At 42.2% G+C, this 20294-nt stretch overlaps 1 protein-coding gene across 1 annotated transcript in view; it reads left to right on the top strand.

The window, feature by feature from the left end:
- CACNA2D3 (calcium channel, voltage-dependent, alpha 2/delta subunit 3) overlaps positions 1-20294 on the top strand; it is a 904008-nt gene that overhangs the window by 454289 nt on the left and 429425 nt on the right. The window contains exons 6-8 of the mRNA XM_010851933.1: positions 2662-2793; positions 8529-8589; positions 8684-8834. Coding sequence (XP_010850235.1) covers positions 2662-2793; positions 8529-8589; positions 8684-8834 — 344 coding nt within the window. The remainder of the gene's footprint in view (positions 1-2661; positions 2794-8528; positions 8590-8683; positions 8835-20294) is intronic.

The raw sequence follows: 20294 nt of genomic DNA, 5'->3' as shown, positions 1-20294 counted from the left end.
AGGAAGTCTTCTTTCAAATATTTGATCATACAGTATGTGTAACACAGCCTCTATTTTAACGAGGCTATATTTTTTTTTACTGATTCTACTCCCATTGTTCACCATACCCTTGGAAAACCAAAGCCCCCTTTTCTTAAAGAGGCATAAGTTCGGTGCAAGTTGTGGTGGTCAGATGAAGTGGGTGAAATGATCCTCAGATACTGCAATTCTTTTTGCATTTCTGAAGGTGCTCACAGTTCCCAGAGGGAGGAGCAATCTTACTAGGTTACTAGGGCCCCCTGGAGACACGGGAAGCCTTTTACTACCACCAGAGAAACCATGCTCAAGAAAAAATGGTCTAACTGGAAGATGGTGAACTCCTTAACATGTTGAAACACAGAGAGCTACTGAAATGGAATTTTTGCTTCTAATTTGTGGGAAGGTTTTATAATTGAGGTCATTGATGGATGAGACAAAGAACTGTGGATTTTTCAATGTCATTATTGTATTTGCACCTTTGTGGATTAATTTAAGTGGCTTTCACAGCAAGGAGTGAGTTACAGTAATTATTGTCAAGCTTGGACAAGAACAATAATGCACCACATTTTCCAAAATGGTGAGGATAAAGTCTTACTCAAAATTACCTTGCAGGAAAAAGTTGATTGTTTTCACTCTCTTAGTCTAGGATGTGGTTTGTTACAGTTTACAAGAGTTAGAGTATTTACCCTTGAGATGAAAGTTAGAATCCCAATGGCCTGTTTAATCTGGGTAAGTGGTCTGAAAGAATGAGACAGGCTGGAGGTGAGACAGTAAGACAAGGTGCCATGTCTGTCCACTGAGTTAGACTCATATCTTGAGCTGTGTCTTGCCCTCAACCTCTTAGAGGGAATCAACTGGCAAAGGCAGGCAGCCGGGGCGGAGGAGTGGTGAGTACCAATACCAACAGTGAGCTGTCTTGCAGTGTGGGTAATTTATATAAGCATTTCTAGAGTTGCTTTGCTTGTTGGCTTGCTGTGTGACTTGACTGGACTGATAGAATTTGTCCCCTTTCCCATTGTCTGCGAAGTATGGAAGGATTTTGAAATGAGGATGCCACAGTGGGATTGCTGTGATTCACAGTCCCACAGGGATTCTGGTGAGGGTGCTGGACTCCAGGGCAATGGACTGGCTCCACTGATGGCTTTATGAATGTCTGTTGCCATTAATCCATTTTTGTCAATGTTTGTGGTTTTTTTAAGATTTTATTTATTTTATTTTTTGGCTGTTATGGGTCTTTTTCACTGCACACAGGCTTTCTCTAGTTGTGATGAGCTGAAGCTACTCTTCATTGCTGTGCGTGGGCTTCCCTTGCTGTGAAGCACAGCTCTAGGTATGCTTCAGTAGTTGCGGTTCACAGGCTCTAGAGCATGGGCTCAGTAGTTGTGGTGCACTGGCTTAATTCCTAATCCTAACCTGCATTATGGAGAAGGCAATGGCACCCCACTCCAGTATTCTTGCCTGGAAAATCCCATGGATAGAGGAGCCTGGTGGGCTGCAGTCCATGGCGTCGCTAGGAGTTGGACACGACTGAGTGACTTCACTTTCACTTTTCACTTTCATGCATTGGAGAAGGAAATGGCAACCCACTCCAGTGTTCTTGCCTGGAGAATCCCAGGGACGGGGGAGCATGGTGGGCTGTCATCTCTGGGGTCGCACAGAGTCGGACATGACTGAAGCGACTTAGCAGCAACCCGCATTATACTGGGAGTGGACAATTATCTATTCTCTTATAACAAAATTCTGCCAAGTGTTTCATCATTTTGAAATAGAATCTTCTAAGGTTAAAGAAAAGTGTCCACTTAAAGAGCATCCTCAGTTGGATCAGAAATACAAGAAATATTTGCTTATTTTCTGTCTTTGTCTTCACTCTGAATTCTCATCTGTAGACAAAAGGCAAGGGGTTATCTTTGGACTGCTAAGGATGAGGAAAAGAGATTTTCTCATGGATTCACAGGGCAGAAGAGTAGACAGCTGTATGGAATTGGAGAACAACCTTTGTTTTATTCATCCATCCATTCATTTCTTTATCCATCCAACATTTCTGGCGTTTCTGCCATGTGCTGGTCAAAGGTGTGCAGCAGGCTACCAAAGCAAGATGATTCCTGCCCTTACAGAGCTCATAATCTGCTGAACAGAAGAAGTAGAGAGATTTAGTTGTGTAATTCCAATTTATTTATTTTTGAAACAAACTTTTATGTTAGAGGTGGAGAGAACTGAAACAGGACTGTGTTGACTTAGGTGATAGCAGTGACAGAAAACACATTTTTCCTGTTTTTAATGCTGAGTTCGGACTCAGGAGCCAAAACGCAGAGCAGAGTGCTAAGGTCTGTCTTTCTTTCTAAGAACTATTTGCTCAGCCAGATTCAAAGTTACCAAAAAGGGATGTGCCTTTCAAGGAGTTACAAACAGAGGCTCCTGGGTGGCTTGGCGGGTTCAAGCAGGATGGGGAAGCCCTAATGTATGCAATTCCTAGGAGCTAACCATTTTGGGAGGTCTTAACTTTCTTCACATCTTCCTGCCGGATAGCCCCCGTGGTGATATCTGTCAGCTGTATGAAATGCCATCTGGGTTCAGTTTCACCTTGGTTATGCGGCATACGTAACATTTCTCTTCTTTCTCTCTTCCACCTCTGTTTTTCTCCAGATCCAGCAATTGTCAATGGAGTTTACTGGTCCGAATCCCTAAACAAAGTTTTTGTGGATAACTTTGATCGTGACCCAAGTCTCATATGGCAGTACTTTGGAAGTGCAAAGGGCTTTTTTAGGCAGTATCCAGGTGAGTGTCCCTGCATTGAGAATTACAATTCAAGTTACTGATTCTGTGTTATTTTCCTTTAGGGTTCAGGGTTAAAAGTTTTTTTCTCTTCCCTTAGGAGAAAATGAAAGATTAAATTCAAATATTTTACATCTGTTGACAGAGTACAGGACAGGAATGCCGTGTGGCATCTGCATATGTGTGCACACCCCCATAAGGACCTACATGTCATTTCAGCGTCTTTCTCAATAGAGCAGTTCATAGATTCACCACCAAAAGTGAGGAACTGGGGTGTGAAACATACCATACTTGATCTTTCTGCACAAGAGATTGCTTTTATTGCTATTACTGTTATCGTTGTTATTACCAGGGAAAGGAGAAAGCCGTGATCAGCTGAGTTGAATTCCAACTGAAAAATGTAAGAAATGGAAACATTTGAGCTTAGGTTTCCCCACTCCACGGCTAAGAGGAAGAGGTTGAAATGGCCAGAGCACTACTGATGTCAGTGCCTCCAGAGCACCCGCAGACAATCCACCATGACTTTGGAACAAGTGTTCCTTCTGTGGCCTTCACAGGCCTCTGCTTTGCAATAGGAATGTAATACTGGCTAGGTTTAAATTGTAATTAAAAAAGGAAGAAAAAAAAAAAAAGGAAGTTTTAATTTTGCTTACAAGTTGTGAAACAGGACTGGAGGCTGCAATTGTGCCAGCATCACAGCTGTAGAAATTAACAAGCTCAACCTAAAAGAAGGAAAAAAAAAAAAATGCCCTGCATAATCTTGGAGCAATTAAGTAGAGTCTTTTATGTTTTCATTAAGTAAGACTAGGCACCTGATGTCTTCTCACTTTGAGGCTCTGAGACTGCCAGCCTCCGCCTGCAGGAGCTGTTTGCCCTGCGCACAGCATCTGTCCCCTGGGACTTGCCTGCCGAGTGCCTGCTTTGCCAGATTAGTCAACATTTCCCAAGAGCTGTGTTCAGCAGGGCATGCATGGTTCCTCCTGGAGCTCACAGAAATTTAAACAATAAGCATCCTATTAAAGATAACATTATAATAAACAGTGGTCTATTAAAGTTCCAGTGTCACCAAATTGCAATCTGCTCTGATACACTCAACAGCGAGTAAATTTAATGCAGATGTGAAAATAGAGCATGGTGGGGGGCTGATCCATCAGGAAGCCACAGGAACAACTTAACGCGGCATACGCAGCATTTGAATGAAGGTGGAGTAAATAAGAAAAAAACACAGATTATCTATTGTCTCCACCAGCAGGAAGTCTTCAAACTGAATTCAAAAGTTTCTAATTTGAAATTTGATAATAGAGATGTATTAGTCATCTTGGACTGCCATAACAAAATACCACAGACGAGGTGTTTGCGATTTAAACAATAGACATTTATTTCTCATTGTTTCTGAGGCTGGGAAGACCAAGATGAAGATTTGACTCTTGATGAGACCCCTCTTTTTGGCTTACAGATGGCTGCTTCTCCCTGTGTCCTAACATGGGAGAGAGAAGAAGCTCTAGTTTTTCTTACTCTTTCTGGTAGGACACTAATCCCATCATGGGGGCTCCAGTCTCATGACTTCATCCAAACCTATTCGCAAAGACAGTTACCTCTTAATATCAGAACATAGGGGTTCTTCAACCTATGAATGTTGCTGGACAGAAACATTCAGTCCATAACAAAAGAAAATCCTCATAAAGGGTTTATCTAATGTTGTTCAGTCGCTAAGTCGCGTCTGATTCTTTGTGACCCCATGGACTGCAGCATGCCAGGCTCCTCTGTTCTCCACTGTCTCCCAGAGTTTGCTCAAATTCATGTTCTTAGGAGAGATTAATTTGTGTACAAGATTTTTATCAGTCACAATCCAAATAGTTGACGCAGAAACGCTTATAGTTCTTTTATGACATTTGTGGCAGAATTCTGACTTTGTAAAATTCTGCATATTTTCTGTGTGAATAAAGACGTGTGTCACAGTCCTCCAAAGGGCTTCACTGCCCTGATACACGTCAGGGCTCACTCTGTGCCTGGTGTTGAACAGAGTACTCCTCTTGTCTCCTGAACGTAAAATGATGTTAGATGAGGGAATCCATGTTGTTTTTTTTTTTTTTTCCCTAGGATCCTTTTTTCTTTTTAGGATGCTTCTTTTCATGTTTAGAGTGGTACCATAGAATGAACCAGTGGTAAATGTACTTGCCCTTAGGCAGAAAGGATGTTTCTTCATTCTTACCAAAGTGTGTCCTGAGTTCTTGCTTTGTTCTAAGCCCCGTGTGAGGCCCTTAGGATAAAATGGTGAGCTAAAGGGGAAAAGTCACTCCCCCATGAAGCTCCCTCTTGTGGGGAAATGCATTCATCAGAGATTTTAGTTACCAGTGAGAGAAACTCAGCTCCAACCTGCTCCAACAGGGAACACATTCATTGAACCTTCTGACCTTTGGAGGATGCCCGATTTAGGCTCTGCCCTGTTTGCCCTCCTCTTCATTTTCATGTGGCAAGAAGACTGTGTTGTGTTAGATGAAATTAATTTCCCTCCAATATTACTTTATAATACCTTTGGGAGAGAAACAATAGGATATCGGAATATTGCCCAATATTTTAACATTTAATCGGATTTGAGGATTGAATCTGCCGAAGAGGTTTCAGCATTATTTTCAGTTTCTCCTATGGATGTACTGTATGTTCTAGGGACATAGTCCTATAAAAGCTGAGGAAGGTAGGCTAGGCATCGCTGATGCTGGCCGTGAAGTCTAGAGTGCCACAGAGAGAAGGCTGCATGGCAGTGAAATCTGCTGCTGAACAGCACCATTCTTTCTATCTTGAGGTGCATGCCCCAGCCAGCCTGGGTGGGATCTCGTTGGCATACTGACACTTCTAGAAATTATATGGTTCCTAGAGGTGCTTCTTGGTTAAGTGACAATTCCCTGGATCTCAAAGATGTAAGATGAACCACCTATTATTTCTCTGAAGAGATTACTTGATTACTTGAACATTTTCAAAATATTGCTGTGTACAAAAAATATACTAAAATGTTGAAATATCCTAGGAGAGGTAGTACCCATCTGGGACAGGGTTTCCTGAAGTTTGTCTCCTAAAACATTTTGTTGTGAGATTCTTGGGAACAGAAGGGCTCAATGTTCAAATTAATTTGGTAACTGCTGCCTCTTGCTTTCCCAGCAGCAGAGGTTAAAAATTAATTTTAAGCAGATTAAAGACCCTCAGATGTTCCTCCCATGGTGTAGAAACCAGTTTTACTTTTATTCACTTAACTCTTTCTAACATCCAGTAAATTCTCATGGAACTGCCTTACACTGCCTGTATAAGGTAGAGAATGGTAGCATGGAATTTGGGAGATCAAGTCATAGTCCTGACTGGAAATCTCAGGAAAACCTGTTAAACTTTGAGAGCCTTGGAGTCCCTGCCTTGAAATGATGATTTGGGCTCAAAGGTCAAGTGTGAGTAAGATCATCCTCCAGAGCCCATCTAGCCCTGATTTTGAGACAAGGTATTATCTTTGTTGTGACATCAGGGCAGCTGTGTGTAGAACTGTGTTGAGGTACTGTCTTCATCCCCTCTGTGTGTATCTCCTTTCCTAACCAGCAAAAGCCTGTGTCTCTGGGTCCCCACTGTCACCCAGCTCTTTCCTCAGTGTGGACACCTCTCTGCACGGCCACTCTGGCCTGCCTTTGGTTCCCTGGACTCTACGTGCTCTTCTCAGACTTTGGCAGACAGGGTTCTCTCTGCCTTGGATAATCTTCTTTGCCCTGTGGCCACTCTTCACGTTTATTTTACAAGTCCTACATGTTTTACATGTAGTGGGTTAAATAGTGTCCCTCTAAATTCATGTGCCCCTGGAGCCTCACTTGTTACCTTTCATGGAAATAGGATCTTTGCAGATCTAATATAGTTGGGAAGTGATCCTATTGGATAAGCATTAAATCCCATGTGGCAAGTGTCCCTATGAGAGAGGAGGGCACACAGACACAGAGAGAAGACGGCCATGTGAAGACAGAAGAAGAAATTGGAATTATGCAGCTACAAGTCAGAGAATACCAAGTGTTACTGGGATCTGCCAGAAGCTAAGAAGAGGCAAGGAAAGATTCTTCCCTAGAGCCTTTTTGAAAAGCACCAATTTCAGCATTGCCTGTGTGGAGTTACAAGCCCATTTTCTGAGACAGGATCTCAATCCAAAAGGAGAATATAGAGTATCACTAATTACTTCCCCTAGGCCCTGGCCTGAATGCTGGGACAGTAAAACAGAATTGCCTGTTTCTTCTCCAGCGGAGCACATAGTGATGAGGCTGTGATGAAGGAAGGGTGGCAGAGGAGGGTGAGGTGGAGGATGAGCAGGTAGGGTTATGGCCTCAGAACACTGGCCACAGTTCAAGTCCAGGAATGTCCACTGAATGTCGACTATGGGTCAACACATTAAAAATAATTCTTTTTATTTGGACTCAAGCCAGTTCTTGGTGGAGTTATACATTGGAGTAATACTTAGCCTCACTATGGATATAATTTCATTTTATGTGTCAAGACTGTCAACCTAGCTATACTTGGCTTTATACAAATGCAGTATGTCAGATGTTTTTAAAATAAACTATATTCTTCTCCTTTAGTGTACAATATCATGTCACTTTTATTTTATCTTCATTACCTAATAACCTTCCTTTGGCAGTGGCTTCTCTTACTTCTATTTTCTGATTTGTTACAGAGAATCTTTAAATTAGGTCCATTTGTGGGAGGGAGATGTAGATACAAGGAGAATAGAATAAAATGACTCTTCAGTTTACAAACTTCTATCTCATAGTTATTTCTGAAATGATTTAGCAGTGTTATCTTACGCACATACCTATTATCAGCCCAATGTAGTCCAGAGAACTGGCACTTATTAATTGGAAAGGAGAATCTCAATACTACAGTCTCAGGCCTTTCTCCTGTGAAAATAATTTTTATGTGTTTATTTTCTCAACTGCAAAATCCTCCGTCCCTGAGTAACACCGATGGTTGAAAACAAGGATTTTCTATCTTACTTTTAGGCAGCAAACACTTTTCTTTTTAAATGAAAGTTTATTCTTAAAAACTAAGTTTTAAATAGAGAATGTGAAGTTTGGATGTATCCCGACCAGTCTGCAAGCCACAGGGCTAAGGATGTTGGATTCCATTTTATGTAAGGGGAAAACCCTCCAGGCTTCAAAGACTGAAATTCAACTTCTATTATGCAGCATAATTAGGGCCATTTTATTTCATTTCAATGTAGGAAGCCAAGCCAAAACAGGGCTCACAAGAGAACAGACTGTGTATAGTCTGAGATGGAAACATACCGAGTACTTTCTAATGCCTCCGCCCCCACCATGCTCTAGGCATTACCTGTCTGGGTCCAGGAACAGGGCATGACTCTGCCCAGAGATCTACAAATGATGCAGCCAGGTCCAGCAACTTGTAGGACAGTGAGATGTGGCCTTGGCAAACTTTAACTAGCCTTAGGAAGGAACTGCAGCCATGTCCTTTCTTGATGGGCAGCGGGTTACTAAAGATGTCACCACTCTCTAGCAGATCCTGGAGCAGTTGGGCTGAGGCCGTGTTCCAACCCTAAAGCACCTTCCCAGAGCTGGTGATGGAGCATGTGATGAGCCCCAGGGTTGGTCTTTGCATGTGATTTTTCACCCTGTTCATTCAATCAGCAGAGCAGAACAGCCTTGAAATGCTATGAATAAATATTTGAAGTTTCTGGGTTTCTCATAACTCCATTTTTCTTCTAGGGATTAAATGGGAACCAGATGAGAATGGAGTCATTGCCTTTGACTGCAGGAACCGAAAGTGGTAGGAAATGGTCAAACCTCTTAGTTATTTTTTAAAAGAGAAAATTTGCAGAGAGATTCAGAATTGATCTTTGCTTAATTTTCCTCGGACACAGGTACATCCAGGCAGCGACTTCTCCAAAAGACGTGGTCATTTTAGTGGATGTCAGTGGCAGCATGAAAGGGCTCCGCATGACGATCGCAAAGCAAACAGTCTCGTCTATTTTGGATACACTGGGGGATGACGACTTCTTCAACATAATTGCTGTGAGTGCAGCTGTTTTGTGCTTTCTTTGCACTTTAAGTTCACTTGATCTTTTAGCAGCAAGCAGTTAACATTCTCCTTGCTTTTGTATACACAACATTAGATGCCCTAGGACGAGAGCCCGATAGTCCTGTGTGAGTTCCCTGAATCAGGATATTGGAGGTGTTTCGGGGTCTGGGAAAGCAGTTGGGCACATTTTTTCTCACCTGGCACTCAGGCTTTGTCATCTGGAAGAGCAGCACTGGATTTGGGAACCAAACCGTTTAGAACCTTAGGGAATTAGACTTAGTGAGATTTTCTTTAAACTACTAGATTTTCTTACGTGGAAATTAATTTTAAGCTAGGTTTGTGTGATGACAGTGATAGCAATCATGATGATAAGATATTGAAAATGTAGAGAGCAGGGTAAGGCTCAGAGAGTACTCCATCCTAGCTTCAGAAACAAAAACGGTACTTATTAAGTGCCTACTGTGTGCCATTTGCTTACATTTCATATTTGCATTATCCTCATTCCTCACAGGGGCTCTAGGAGTAGGGGGTGGTTTTGACATTTTCTCAAGTGAAATTGCAGGGATTGAGAGTGTGTCTGTATCTTGGTAGAGGTCACAGAGCTGAAAAGTGAGAGATCTGGGAAGCAAGCCCAGTTAGGAACATGCTGGCTGGGCAGGAGCACTGATTCAGGAGTCCATCTCCAGTTCTTTTTCCTCTTCTCAGTTCTCTGGTATGAGTCTTTTTAAGGGCCATATAAATGCACCCCTTATTTCCCTCCAACTCTTTTCCAAAGATGACAGCCACATGAGCCTGATTCTTTTGCTTGAATACTTGGCTAGGAGCTCCTGTGTGGTGGGCACCTGTGCTTTGCTGAATCCTCTCTCTGGGACACGGAGCGGATGCAGCAGGCTTGGAGGCAGTGTGGTGAGGGGCACAGAGCTTGGCTTCAGAGTTGGGACTTAGTTTTGAACCCTAATTGTGGCACACACATGGCATGTCTTGGGATGAACCTCGTGAGTCTGCACCTCAGCCTGTAGCTGTGGCAGGGGCAGGCTCATTGCCCACAGGGTCCCTGCCAACATAACCTGCACTGGTGCAGGAAGCCAGTGGTGGGGTACTAAAGAAGGGCTGCTATCTGAAGAGTGAGCCGCGAGGACACGCTCCCAAGAGTACTAATGCTGTGTCTGTGTGGCTTCTCTGGGCCCCTGAGCAGAGTGTGTCATCATGGAACCCTGTTTCTGGGCAGTCTTCTGCATGGGCATGACATCCACTTTTATTTGCTGGCCAGAGGGCACAGGTGTTGAACTGACTCTGAGCTTGCAGAAGGGATTGCCTGATTAGTGTCCTGCCTGCTTCTGACGAGGCTTGGAGCAGAAAGGCACAACAACAGGGCACCATGATTTAATAGCTTCAGCTTTTAAAAAACCCTGAAAAGCAAAAGGAAAGCAAAGAGAATAATAAATTCCATGGGACCAGAGGTTAGTCTCATTTATTCACTGAACTGTCCCTAGTGCCTAGAACAGTACCTGGCAAATAGTAGTTTAAATCCTTGTTGAATGAGTTATATCAGCATTTTCTTTCCATGGAGTACCACTGCTAAGTGTCCCCATGTAGATGATGTTATTGGATCTTCACCCCAGTTCTGTATTGCTTGACGTGGAGACAGAGGTACCAGAAAATGACACAGTGAGGACTCAAAAACTGTCCAGGTACCCCACATCCTCTTTCCTGAGCAGAAATGAAGCCAATGTTGTTGAACCACTCAGCCATCTTACTGTGAAACTGTATGGCCTCAGGCATAGCTCTTTGAAGATTTTTTAGATGGAACTTTGGAGTTCCACGGAGAAGGCAATGGCACCCCACTCCAGTACTCTTGCCTGGAAAATCCCATGGATGGAGGAGCCCGGTAGGCTGCAGTCCATGGGGTCGCTAAGAGTCGGACACAACTGAGCAACTTCACTTTCACTTTTTCACTTTCATGCATTGGAGAAGGAAATGGCAACCCACTCCAGTGTTCTTGCCTGGAGAATCCCAGGGGCAGGAGAGCCTGGTGGGTTGACGTCTATGGGGTCACAGAGAGTCGGACACGACTGAAGTGACTTAGCAGCAGCAGTTGGGGTTCCAAATCAAGAAAAGTTACTTTGGTTACCAGTCTCATTATGAATATGCAAACTTGGCCTGATCCTCACACATCCTGAAGCATTTACAGATAAGAAGCAGCTAATTTGAGACTATCTTTCTTATTAATCTTTAATTACTCATTACAGACGTATCAGAAATTTGCATAATAAGAAGAGCTAACTAATTACATTGTGAATCCTTTATCAGTCAGGATTTATTGTTCTGTTAACAAAACCAATCGATTGAAATAATCTCTGTAAGTTCATTAAGATATACAAACAGTGTCAGCTCAATAATGAAGAGAGGATGATTAAGACAGTTAAAAGTAGACATGCCAGTTATTATAGAACAGTTAAGGAAAAAAATTATTTTTTTTTACCCCAAATTGGTCGCTTATATAAAGAAACCCATTAGAGGGCCCATTAACCCTCACTGTACATCTGTTTATTAGTTTTCAACATAAATGATCAGCTTCAAGACTATTTACATAATTATTTTGACATCTATAAGGATTCTCTGACCTTTTTTATTTGAAGACTCTATAGTAAAATCATGAACTCTGCTCCCTTAATGGATAAGGGGATGGATCAAATATGTTCAAATTAATTTTAAAAGCCTGAGGTCATAAAAAGAACCACTAATTAGTAGTAACTCTTTAACATACTGATTGCTTTTAATGTAGGCAACATATATAAAAATTTTAAACAACTCTGTAATGTTCCCATTCCCTTTCCTTTGGCACATATTCTTTCAAATTTTTCTATCTATATGAACACATATTTTCCCCACAAAAATCGAATCCTTTTTTGCAGAATATTCAGCAACTTGCTTCTATACTCATATTATATCAAGTGTATCTGCAGAACAGAGTCCCATCCTCTATAGTTTGCCTTAATTTTTTAACCAGTCCCCCTTTGTAATCTCTTTTCTACATTAGAGTGCTACAATCCATGGACTCGTGCATATATTTTTGTAAGACTGGCTATGCTTCTGTTGAATAAACTCTAAGTTAAATTGCTGCACTGAAGGACAGTCTGCACAGAATTAGGAATTATCAGAATATCCACTAAGTAGGGTATAATATTTACATACTTAAAAATTGTATTGTCAGCTCCATCTAATACAACTAAATACCAAATATTGAGTGGCTTAAACAACATTAATTTATTTTCTCCTAGTTACAGAGGCTGGAAAGTTTAAAATCAAGGTCTGGCAGGACTTAGTTTCTGATGAAAATTCTCTTCCTTGCTTGCACATAGCCACTTTCTGGTCTGCACATTATGGCCTTTTCTCCCTATGCTTATGCAGAAAGAGAAAGAGGGCAAGCTCTCTCATGTCTTCTGTTATCGGGGCATAGTACCATCACAAGAGTCCTACCTTCCTGACCTCATCTAACTGTAATTATATATTATGTATGGCCATAATAATATCTCCCACCAGTCCCATCTTCAAATACCATCACACTGTGGATTAAGGGCTTCAAAATATGAATTAAGTGGAGGACACAAACATTCAGTCCATAACAACAGTATTTTGAGGGTCCTAATCACTAGATTTGTAATTGGCAAGTCTTCATTTGCATGTCCTTAAATCACCTCTTCCAACCCTAAATGTGTTTCACCAGTTTTACCTTGACAGATTGTGTGGTGGTTTATTCCTCTATCCCCTTTTCCAGTTTTTACAGTGGCAGAATTGCTCTAGGAATATGTGGTATGTTTTTCCTTTGTCTGTCTAAAGTGGTCTTTGGCTGTCTAGAGGAAGACGCATTGCAGGCTCTTATGAGTATAGGGGGCTGTGATATTTGAAAATTCACCAGGATGCCCTGCAAATCTGTTTGACTGCATTGTTCTTGTTGACTGGATTCCATTTACGGGAGGGGACATTATCATTTCACCCTTCATTACACTGTCAGTTTTCTCTTGCTTGCTGGGTAGATGTTTGAGAAGACATTTCAGTGTTTTCAGTTCAGTTCAGTTCAGTTCAATTGATCAGTCATGTCCCACTCTTTTAGACCCCATGGACTGCAGCACGCCAGGCCTCCCTGTCTATCGCCAACTCCCGGAGTTTACTCAAACTCATGTTCATTGAGTTGGTGATGCCATCCAACCGTCTCATCCTCTGTCGTGCCCTTCTCCTCCCGCCCTCAATCTTTCCCAACATCAGGGTCTTTTCCAGTAAGTCAGCTCTTTGCATCAAGTGGCCAAAGTATTGAAGTTTCAGCTTCAGCATCAGTCCTTCCAATGAACACCCAGGACTGATCTCCTTTAGGATGGACTGGTTGGATCTCCTTGCAGTCCAAGGGACTCTCAAGAGTCTTCTCCAACACCACAGTTCGAAACATCAATTCTTCACCACTTAGCTTTCTTCACAGTCCAACTCTGTCATCCATACATGACCACTGGAAAAAACATAGCCTTGACTAGATGGACCTTTGTTGGCAAAGTAATGTCTCTGCTTCTTAATATGCCATCTAGGTTGGTCATAGCTTTTCATCCATGGAGCAAGTGTCTTTTAATTTCATGGCTGCAGTCACCATCTGCAGTGATTTTGGAGCCCAAGAAGATAAAGTCTGTCACTGTTTCCACTATTTCCCCGTCTATTTGCCATGAAGTGATGGGACCAGATGCCATGATCTTTGTTTTCTGAATGTTGAGCTTTAAGCCAACTTTTTCACTCTCCTCTTTCAATTCATCAAGAGGCTTTTTAGTTCGTCTTCAATTTCTGCCATAAGGGTGGTGTCATCTGCATATCTGAGGTTATTGATGTTTCTCCCAGAAATCTTGATTCCAGCTTGTGCTTCTTCCAGTCCAGCGTTTCTCATGATGTACTCTGCATATAAGTTAAATAAACAGGGTGACAATATACAGCCTTGATGTGCTCTTTTCCCTATTTGAAACCAGTCTGTTATTCCATGTCCAGTTCCAACTGTTGCTTCCTGACCTGCATACAGATTTCTCAAGAGGCAGATCAGGTGGTTTGATATTCCCATCTCTTGAAGAATTTTCCACAGTTTGTTGTGATCCACACAGTCAAAGGCTTAGACATAGTCAATAAAGCAGTAGAAGATATTTTTCTGGAACTTTCTTGCTTTTGCAAGGATCCAATGGATGTTGGCAATTTTATCTCTGGTTCCTCTGCCTTTTCTAAATCCAGCTTGAACATCTGGAAGTTCACAGTTCACGTACTGTTGAAGCCTGGCTTGGAGAATTTTGAGCATTACTTTACTAACATGTGAGATGAGGGCAATTGTGCAGTAGTTTGAGCATTCTTTGGCATTGCCTTTCTTTGGGATTGGAATGAAAACTGACCTTTTCCAGTCCTGTGGCCACGGCCAAGTTTTCCAAATTTGCTGGCATATTGACGGCAACACTTTCATGGCATCATGTTTTAGGATTTGAAATAGCTCAACTGGAATTCCATCACCTCCACTAGCTTTGTTCATAGTGATGCTTCCTAAGGCCCACTTGACTTCACATTCCAGGATGTCTGGCTCTAGGTTGGTGATCACACCATCGTGATTATCTGGGTCATGAAGATCTTCTTTGTACAGTTCTTCTGTGTATTCTTGCCACCTCTTCTTAATATCTTCTGCTTCTGTTAGGTCCATACCATTTCTGTCCTTTGTCGAGCCCATCTTTGCATGAAATGTTCCTTGGTATCTCTAATTTTCTTGAAGAGATCTCTAGTCTTTCCCATTCTACTGTTTTCCTCTATTTCTTTGCATTGATCACTGAGGAAGGCTTTCTTATCTCTCCTTGGTATTCTTTGGAACTCTGCATTCAAATGGGTATATCTTTGCTTTCTCCTTTGCTTTTCACTTCTCTTCTATTTATAGCTATTTGTAAGGCCTCCCCAGACAGCCGTTTTGCCTTTTTGTATTTCTTTTCCTTAGGGATGGTCTTGATCACTGTCTCCTGTACAGTGTCACTAACCTCTGGGGAGAAAGTAAAAAATACAATCTTAATAATGTTGGAAGCTTTTGTACTTTGTAGGCATTTTGGTTGTACAATTCTAATTCATCCTTGCCATTTGATTTTCAGTGCCATAATGGGGAAGGAAGGAAGGGAATTTAAATAGTGGAAAAGATTTTCCTTGCCCATTCCAGCCATTTTACATATTTGCATGTTTATATTACCTTCATTGCTAAGTGCATCTTATATGTTATACTGAAAATTTCTTTCCAGATCTTTCCAGAGAATAAAAATGAAAAGATAATGCTAAAACTTGTTTTAGTTTTCCTGAGCAGGATATTGCAAAATCTAAGATCAATGAACTAAATGATTAAATTATGAAAAAATTGTTGAAATATGAGAGTGATTTTGTGCAGTTGAAGTTAAAATTTAAGGTCAAACCACTGATGCATGAAGAGAGATGTTTCTGACAAGAGAAAAGCCATATTTTTCTGATTCACTTTGAAGTCTAACTCCAAGCCATGCATTAAATTAACAATATTATCATAAAAATAAGAGTGCTAATTCTGTTCCATGCTGAAATTTGAAAAATGATTTTACAGAAGCCTAAGCCATGCATTAAATGAACACAGTATTAACTGGGCTGATATTGTTAAATCAATTTAAATGCCTCCTGTAGGCTGTGTTTGTGCAGAGTTGAATAGGGAAGAGCGTCATTTGTTAGTTCAACTCAGAACTTTCTGGTGCCCTGGTTTTAATTTGCAGATTTTCTTCAGAGCTGTTTCTCCAGTGCTTTGCCTGCTGTGGATTTGCTTTTTAAAGTAATCGATTCCGTATTAAAAGTATAAGGATGGTATTTTCTTTCGGTGCTCATTTGTTCTGTATTGCTAATTATGTCCAGTTGTGTTTCAAATTACACAAGAAGCTTTTGTAATGCAAAAGATCCCTGGGATGCCTTGTGTTGGTGAAAATATTGTGGGTTCATCTGCTTCATTACATAATCTCTACACATTTTAATTCTAAAGGTTATTTAATCAAAAGTGCATCAATAAAGCCATAAAGTATTTAATAGAGTTCCAGCAGTTCTGCATCACTTTCTTGCATTGTATAATCATACCAGTATTTTAACTCTATCCTTTTTTGGTTTTTGTTTTCTGCCACTTAGGATTCTCTAAAATGTACCGATTTACTTCCTTTGCATTTTATCATCTGTTTTTTGAAGAGGCTAGAGATTCTCATCATATTATTTTATTTATTTTTTTGTCTTTGTGTCAACTTTTTTTCTTCTTTAGGCTTTGTTTCTAATCTTTTCCATCGGGAATCTTTAATTTTGCCTTTCATTTCTTTGTTCTGGTTATTTATTTATTCAGCAAATGCTATTGAGTGCTATGAGTTAAATACTGGGACTGCTTTGGTAGGTAAGGAAGACAGGTTTTCTTCCCACATGAGCTTTAAAGGTTTGGGGTTTGTATGTGTTGGCTATGGACTCAACCAGGAAGAAAGAAGGTGCTCGCAGTCGAGTGTAGACAGAGCAGTCTCAGAAAAGGGCAGGATAGTGTGGAGGCTGAGAGCGCACAGAGCTGGGCCATGCAGCCAGCTAGGACTCAGTGGTGGCTTCTTGGAATAAGCGATGATGAAGTGAACACGTAAAGACAGATGGGCATTAACCAGGAGTATGCAGTGAGATAGGGCAGGAAAAATAGCAAACAATTGCGGAGGAAAGTGCTGTTTTGAAATTGTAATAAATCCTCTCCCACCCCCAGGAAGTATAGACCTGGCTGGCTTGGCTGCAAGGAGTTCAGTGACTGGATGTAGTGGACTGGGGGTGAATGTGGGAAGCAGAGAGAACTGGTGAGTGGGGGTGATGCGGAAAAGAATGGTACTGGGTTGAGAGGGCCGGTCCAGATCAATCTGTGTGTTCAGCCAGGTAAAGGAACTAGTACATCTGCTAAAGAGAGGAAAGAAGTCTGAGCTGCAGGGTGACGTGTCCACATGTTCCCTAAAGTCTCTCTCTTCTTCATGAGGCCTTTCCTCAGTCTCTTTTATAGGCAGCTGATCATCTTGTTCTGTTAGGCCTGAGAGATGCATTGGTTTCACTGATCATCTCCAGCTTCCAACGTTAAGCAGGATTTTGAATCCCCGGTATCATGCAGAGCCCACAGTAACCTGCCCTTTGCTCTCCAGTCTCTGGGCTGAAATTTACACAAGCCAGCATGTGACACGATTCTGCACCAATGCTAAAGCTTCCATGAATCTTAGCTGGTGAACCCAACCCATTTATTCTTTGTTTTTAGATTCTTCTCCCCAGAGTTCTGGCCATTCATTGAATGAAACTTGGCTTTCCACTTTTACATCATCATTAAAATTCCCATTGAGGATTTTGCTGTGTCCTTAAAATGAGAGATTTGGGAGTACTTCCAGAGATTGGTAAAAAGGAAAGAAAAGGCAGATAGTGATGTATACCTTGCTGCCAGAGTATAGAGTTTGGTGGTTGGCCTGAAGAGAAAGTAGTGGGTTGTAGCCTGACATATGAAGAATAACATGGGTTTCTTTTGAGCAACCCTCCCCGCCCCCTGCCTTTTTTTTGAGTGGACCATGGGCACTTTCCTGGTAGCTCAGATGGTAAAGAATCTGCCTGTGGTGCAGGAGATCTGGGTTCTATTCCTGGGTCAGGAAGATCCCCTGGATAAGGGAATGGCAACCCATTCCAGTATTCTTGCCTGGAGAATCCCATGGACAAAGAAGCCTGACAGGTCCATGGGGTCGCAAAGAGTCGGACACGACTGAGCAACTAACACTTACTTAGTTATGACATCACAGATAAGTACCTTTTATGGTGAAAAGGAAAAGTATATATTATTGAGCATGTTCTTTTACTAATAAAAGTAAGAGGAAGTGTTTCCATGATTACCCCACAGTAATAATCATGGGCAAATTTAGCCAGTGTTTGATATCTGTGACACATGGCAAATGCTTATTCAGGAGGGAAACGAATGAAGGATTTCATGGCAGATACCTTCCTACGAGGGGATTTGGCAGTAGGCCCCCAGCACTGTCTTGGCTCCCTGTCTGCCAAAGACCCAGGTTCAGGGAGGGTTCAGAGTTTGGCAAGGAGTGGGGCAGCGTGCAGCTGCACAATGTGGTGGTTTCTGTCTCAAGTGTTTTGAGTCACCTGTGGGTGTGGAGCAGTACTTCTTTCCACCAAATACGGTGTCTGTGCTCTCTGGAGAGGGCAGGGGCATCTGAGCCCTGTTTCCAAGAGTAGGTCATGGTCATTGCCCCACCTCTTTCCTACTTACCACCTCCTATATAGTCTGTCAGTCTTCTATGAAGCACACAGCACAGTCACGTATATATTTTCTGTCTTTCTTCGTCTCATGCACCCACACACTTTCTTTCTCTTTCTTCCATGAGGGTTCTGTGTTGACTCTTCACTGAACCATCTCATTTCATCCTCATAGTAAGTTCATGAGAGAAGTTGGTAACAATCCCCATTCCCCTGATATGAACACTGACTAAAAGAGCAGAGATGCTTTAGTGAAGATCACCTAGCTGGTGTGTGTCTGAGCCTGGATTTGAACCCACCCTGTTTGCCCCAGTTGCTTTAGCTCTACGCTCTACCCTTGTGTCAATCAGAGAAGAGCCAACCCGGCAGGCAAAAGGAAGAAGGAAACTGACAGCGACTGATACCTTGCATCTGTGTGGCAGATTCTAAGCTCTTTAAAGAGTGAACGTTCTTTGTCCATCTTCTCACCATGTGATTAGTGGGCTGGCTGGACCATCTCTGGGCTGCCTTGACTCTATCCTATCCTGCTAAGAGACTCCTTCCATTTTCCAGAAACTTGGAGGAAAGACTAAAAAGTTTGAGGAGAAAGGGAGGTGGCTGAGTGCCTCCCTAGAGTTCACTCCTAGTCATGGGAGGGAGCCAGAGCACATGGCTGAACATTATTGCATCTGGCTAATGATTATGTGGGCTTATTCAGTGGCTCAGTGGTAAAGGATCTGCCTGCAATGCAGAAGTCGCAGAAAATGCAGGTTCAATCTCTGGGTGGGAAGATCCTCTGGAGGAGGGCATAGCAACCCACTCCAGTATTCTTACCTGGAAAATCCCATGAGCAGAGGAGCCTGGAGGTCTACAGTCCATGGGGTCACATAGAGTCAGGCACAAGCGAAACCACTTAGTATGCATGCAGGCAATGATTATGTGCATTGCATCCTTTTCTATAAGACCACTGATATCTAATTGTTTAAGTAGAGATGATGGAGAACTGAAGGAAGCCGTTGTATCTTAGGAGTGGAGGTGACCAGATCTTTATCGTAAATCGACTCAGCCATCTCACATCACTGTTTCACAAAGTAGAAATATAGGGGACATGCATTAAAATGTAGAAATGGAAAGTTTTCGAAATGGAGAGCTGCTGGGAGCCTGGGAGCAGCTCTACACACAGGGTGCTCTTGGTGTCCCCCTCTGGAGGAGTGCTGGGTAGCATGATGATCATGCACAGCCCATGGGCCTCTTTGGCACAGCCGCCTGGTGTGTGCTGTCCCTTCACACAGACAGCTGAGCCCAGCTCCCTTTGGTGATACAGTCCAGATTGCTCAGCATAGTTTTGTCCTGATGCAGTCAAGGGAAATTAGTTAACTGCAAGCTTGGATGATGCCACTAACAAGCTGGCAGGGGTTCAGAAGAGCAGATTCCTCCATTGTGGCCACGACTTGTACAGTGACAGTGAGCATGGTTTTGATTACTGCACATGTTCCTCCTTGATGAGGGCAAGAACTTCTTGGTCTTCTTTACTTGTAAGCCCCCACTGCGGCCCCCCACATATTCAGGCCTTTACATACCAAAGCAATTTCAGGTATTTTGCATTGTTGGATCTTCACAGGGGCCTGTGGAGGGTTAACAGAAGGTGAATTAGCACCTTATACATAAGAATCTGGGATCAGAGATGTTTAGTGACTTCCTCAAGGCCACACAATTAGTGTATGACTGAGTCAGGACTTGGACCCAAGAGTTCTGACTCATGCCTCATCTCACATGCTAGTAAAGTAATGCTCAAAATTCTCCAAGCCAGTCTTCAGCAATATGTGAACCATGAACTTCCAGATGTTCAAGCTGGTTTTAGAAAAGGCAGAGGAACCAGAGATCAAATTGACAACATCTGCTGGATCATCGAAAAAGCAAGAGAATTCCAGAAAAACATCTATTTCTGCTTTATTGACTATGCCAAATCCTTTGACTATGTGGATCACAATAAACTGTGGAAAATTCTTCAAAAGATGGAAATACCAGACCACCTGACCTGCCTCTGGAGAAACATATATGCAGGTCAGAAAGCAACAGTTAGAACTGGACATGGAACAACAGAATGTTTCCAAATAGGAAAAGGAGTACGTCAAGGCTGTATATTGTCACCCTGCTTATTTAACTTATATGCA

The sequence above is a fragment of the Bison bison genome, unplaced genomic scaffold (assembly GCF_000754665.1).
Source record: "Bison bison bison isolate TAMUID 2011002044 unplaced genomic scaffold, Bison_UMD1.0 scf7180017864304, whole genome shotgun sequence".
Taxonomy (NCBI): Eukaryota; Metazoa; Chordata; class Mammalia; order Artiodactyla; family Bovidae; genus Bison; species Bison bison.
This window is presented reverse-complemented; position numbering and strand designations above follow the sequence as displayed.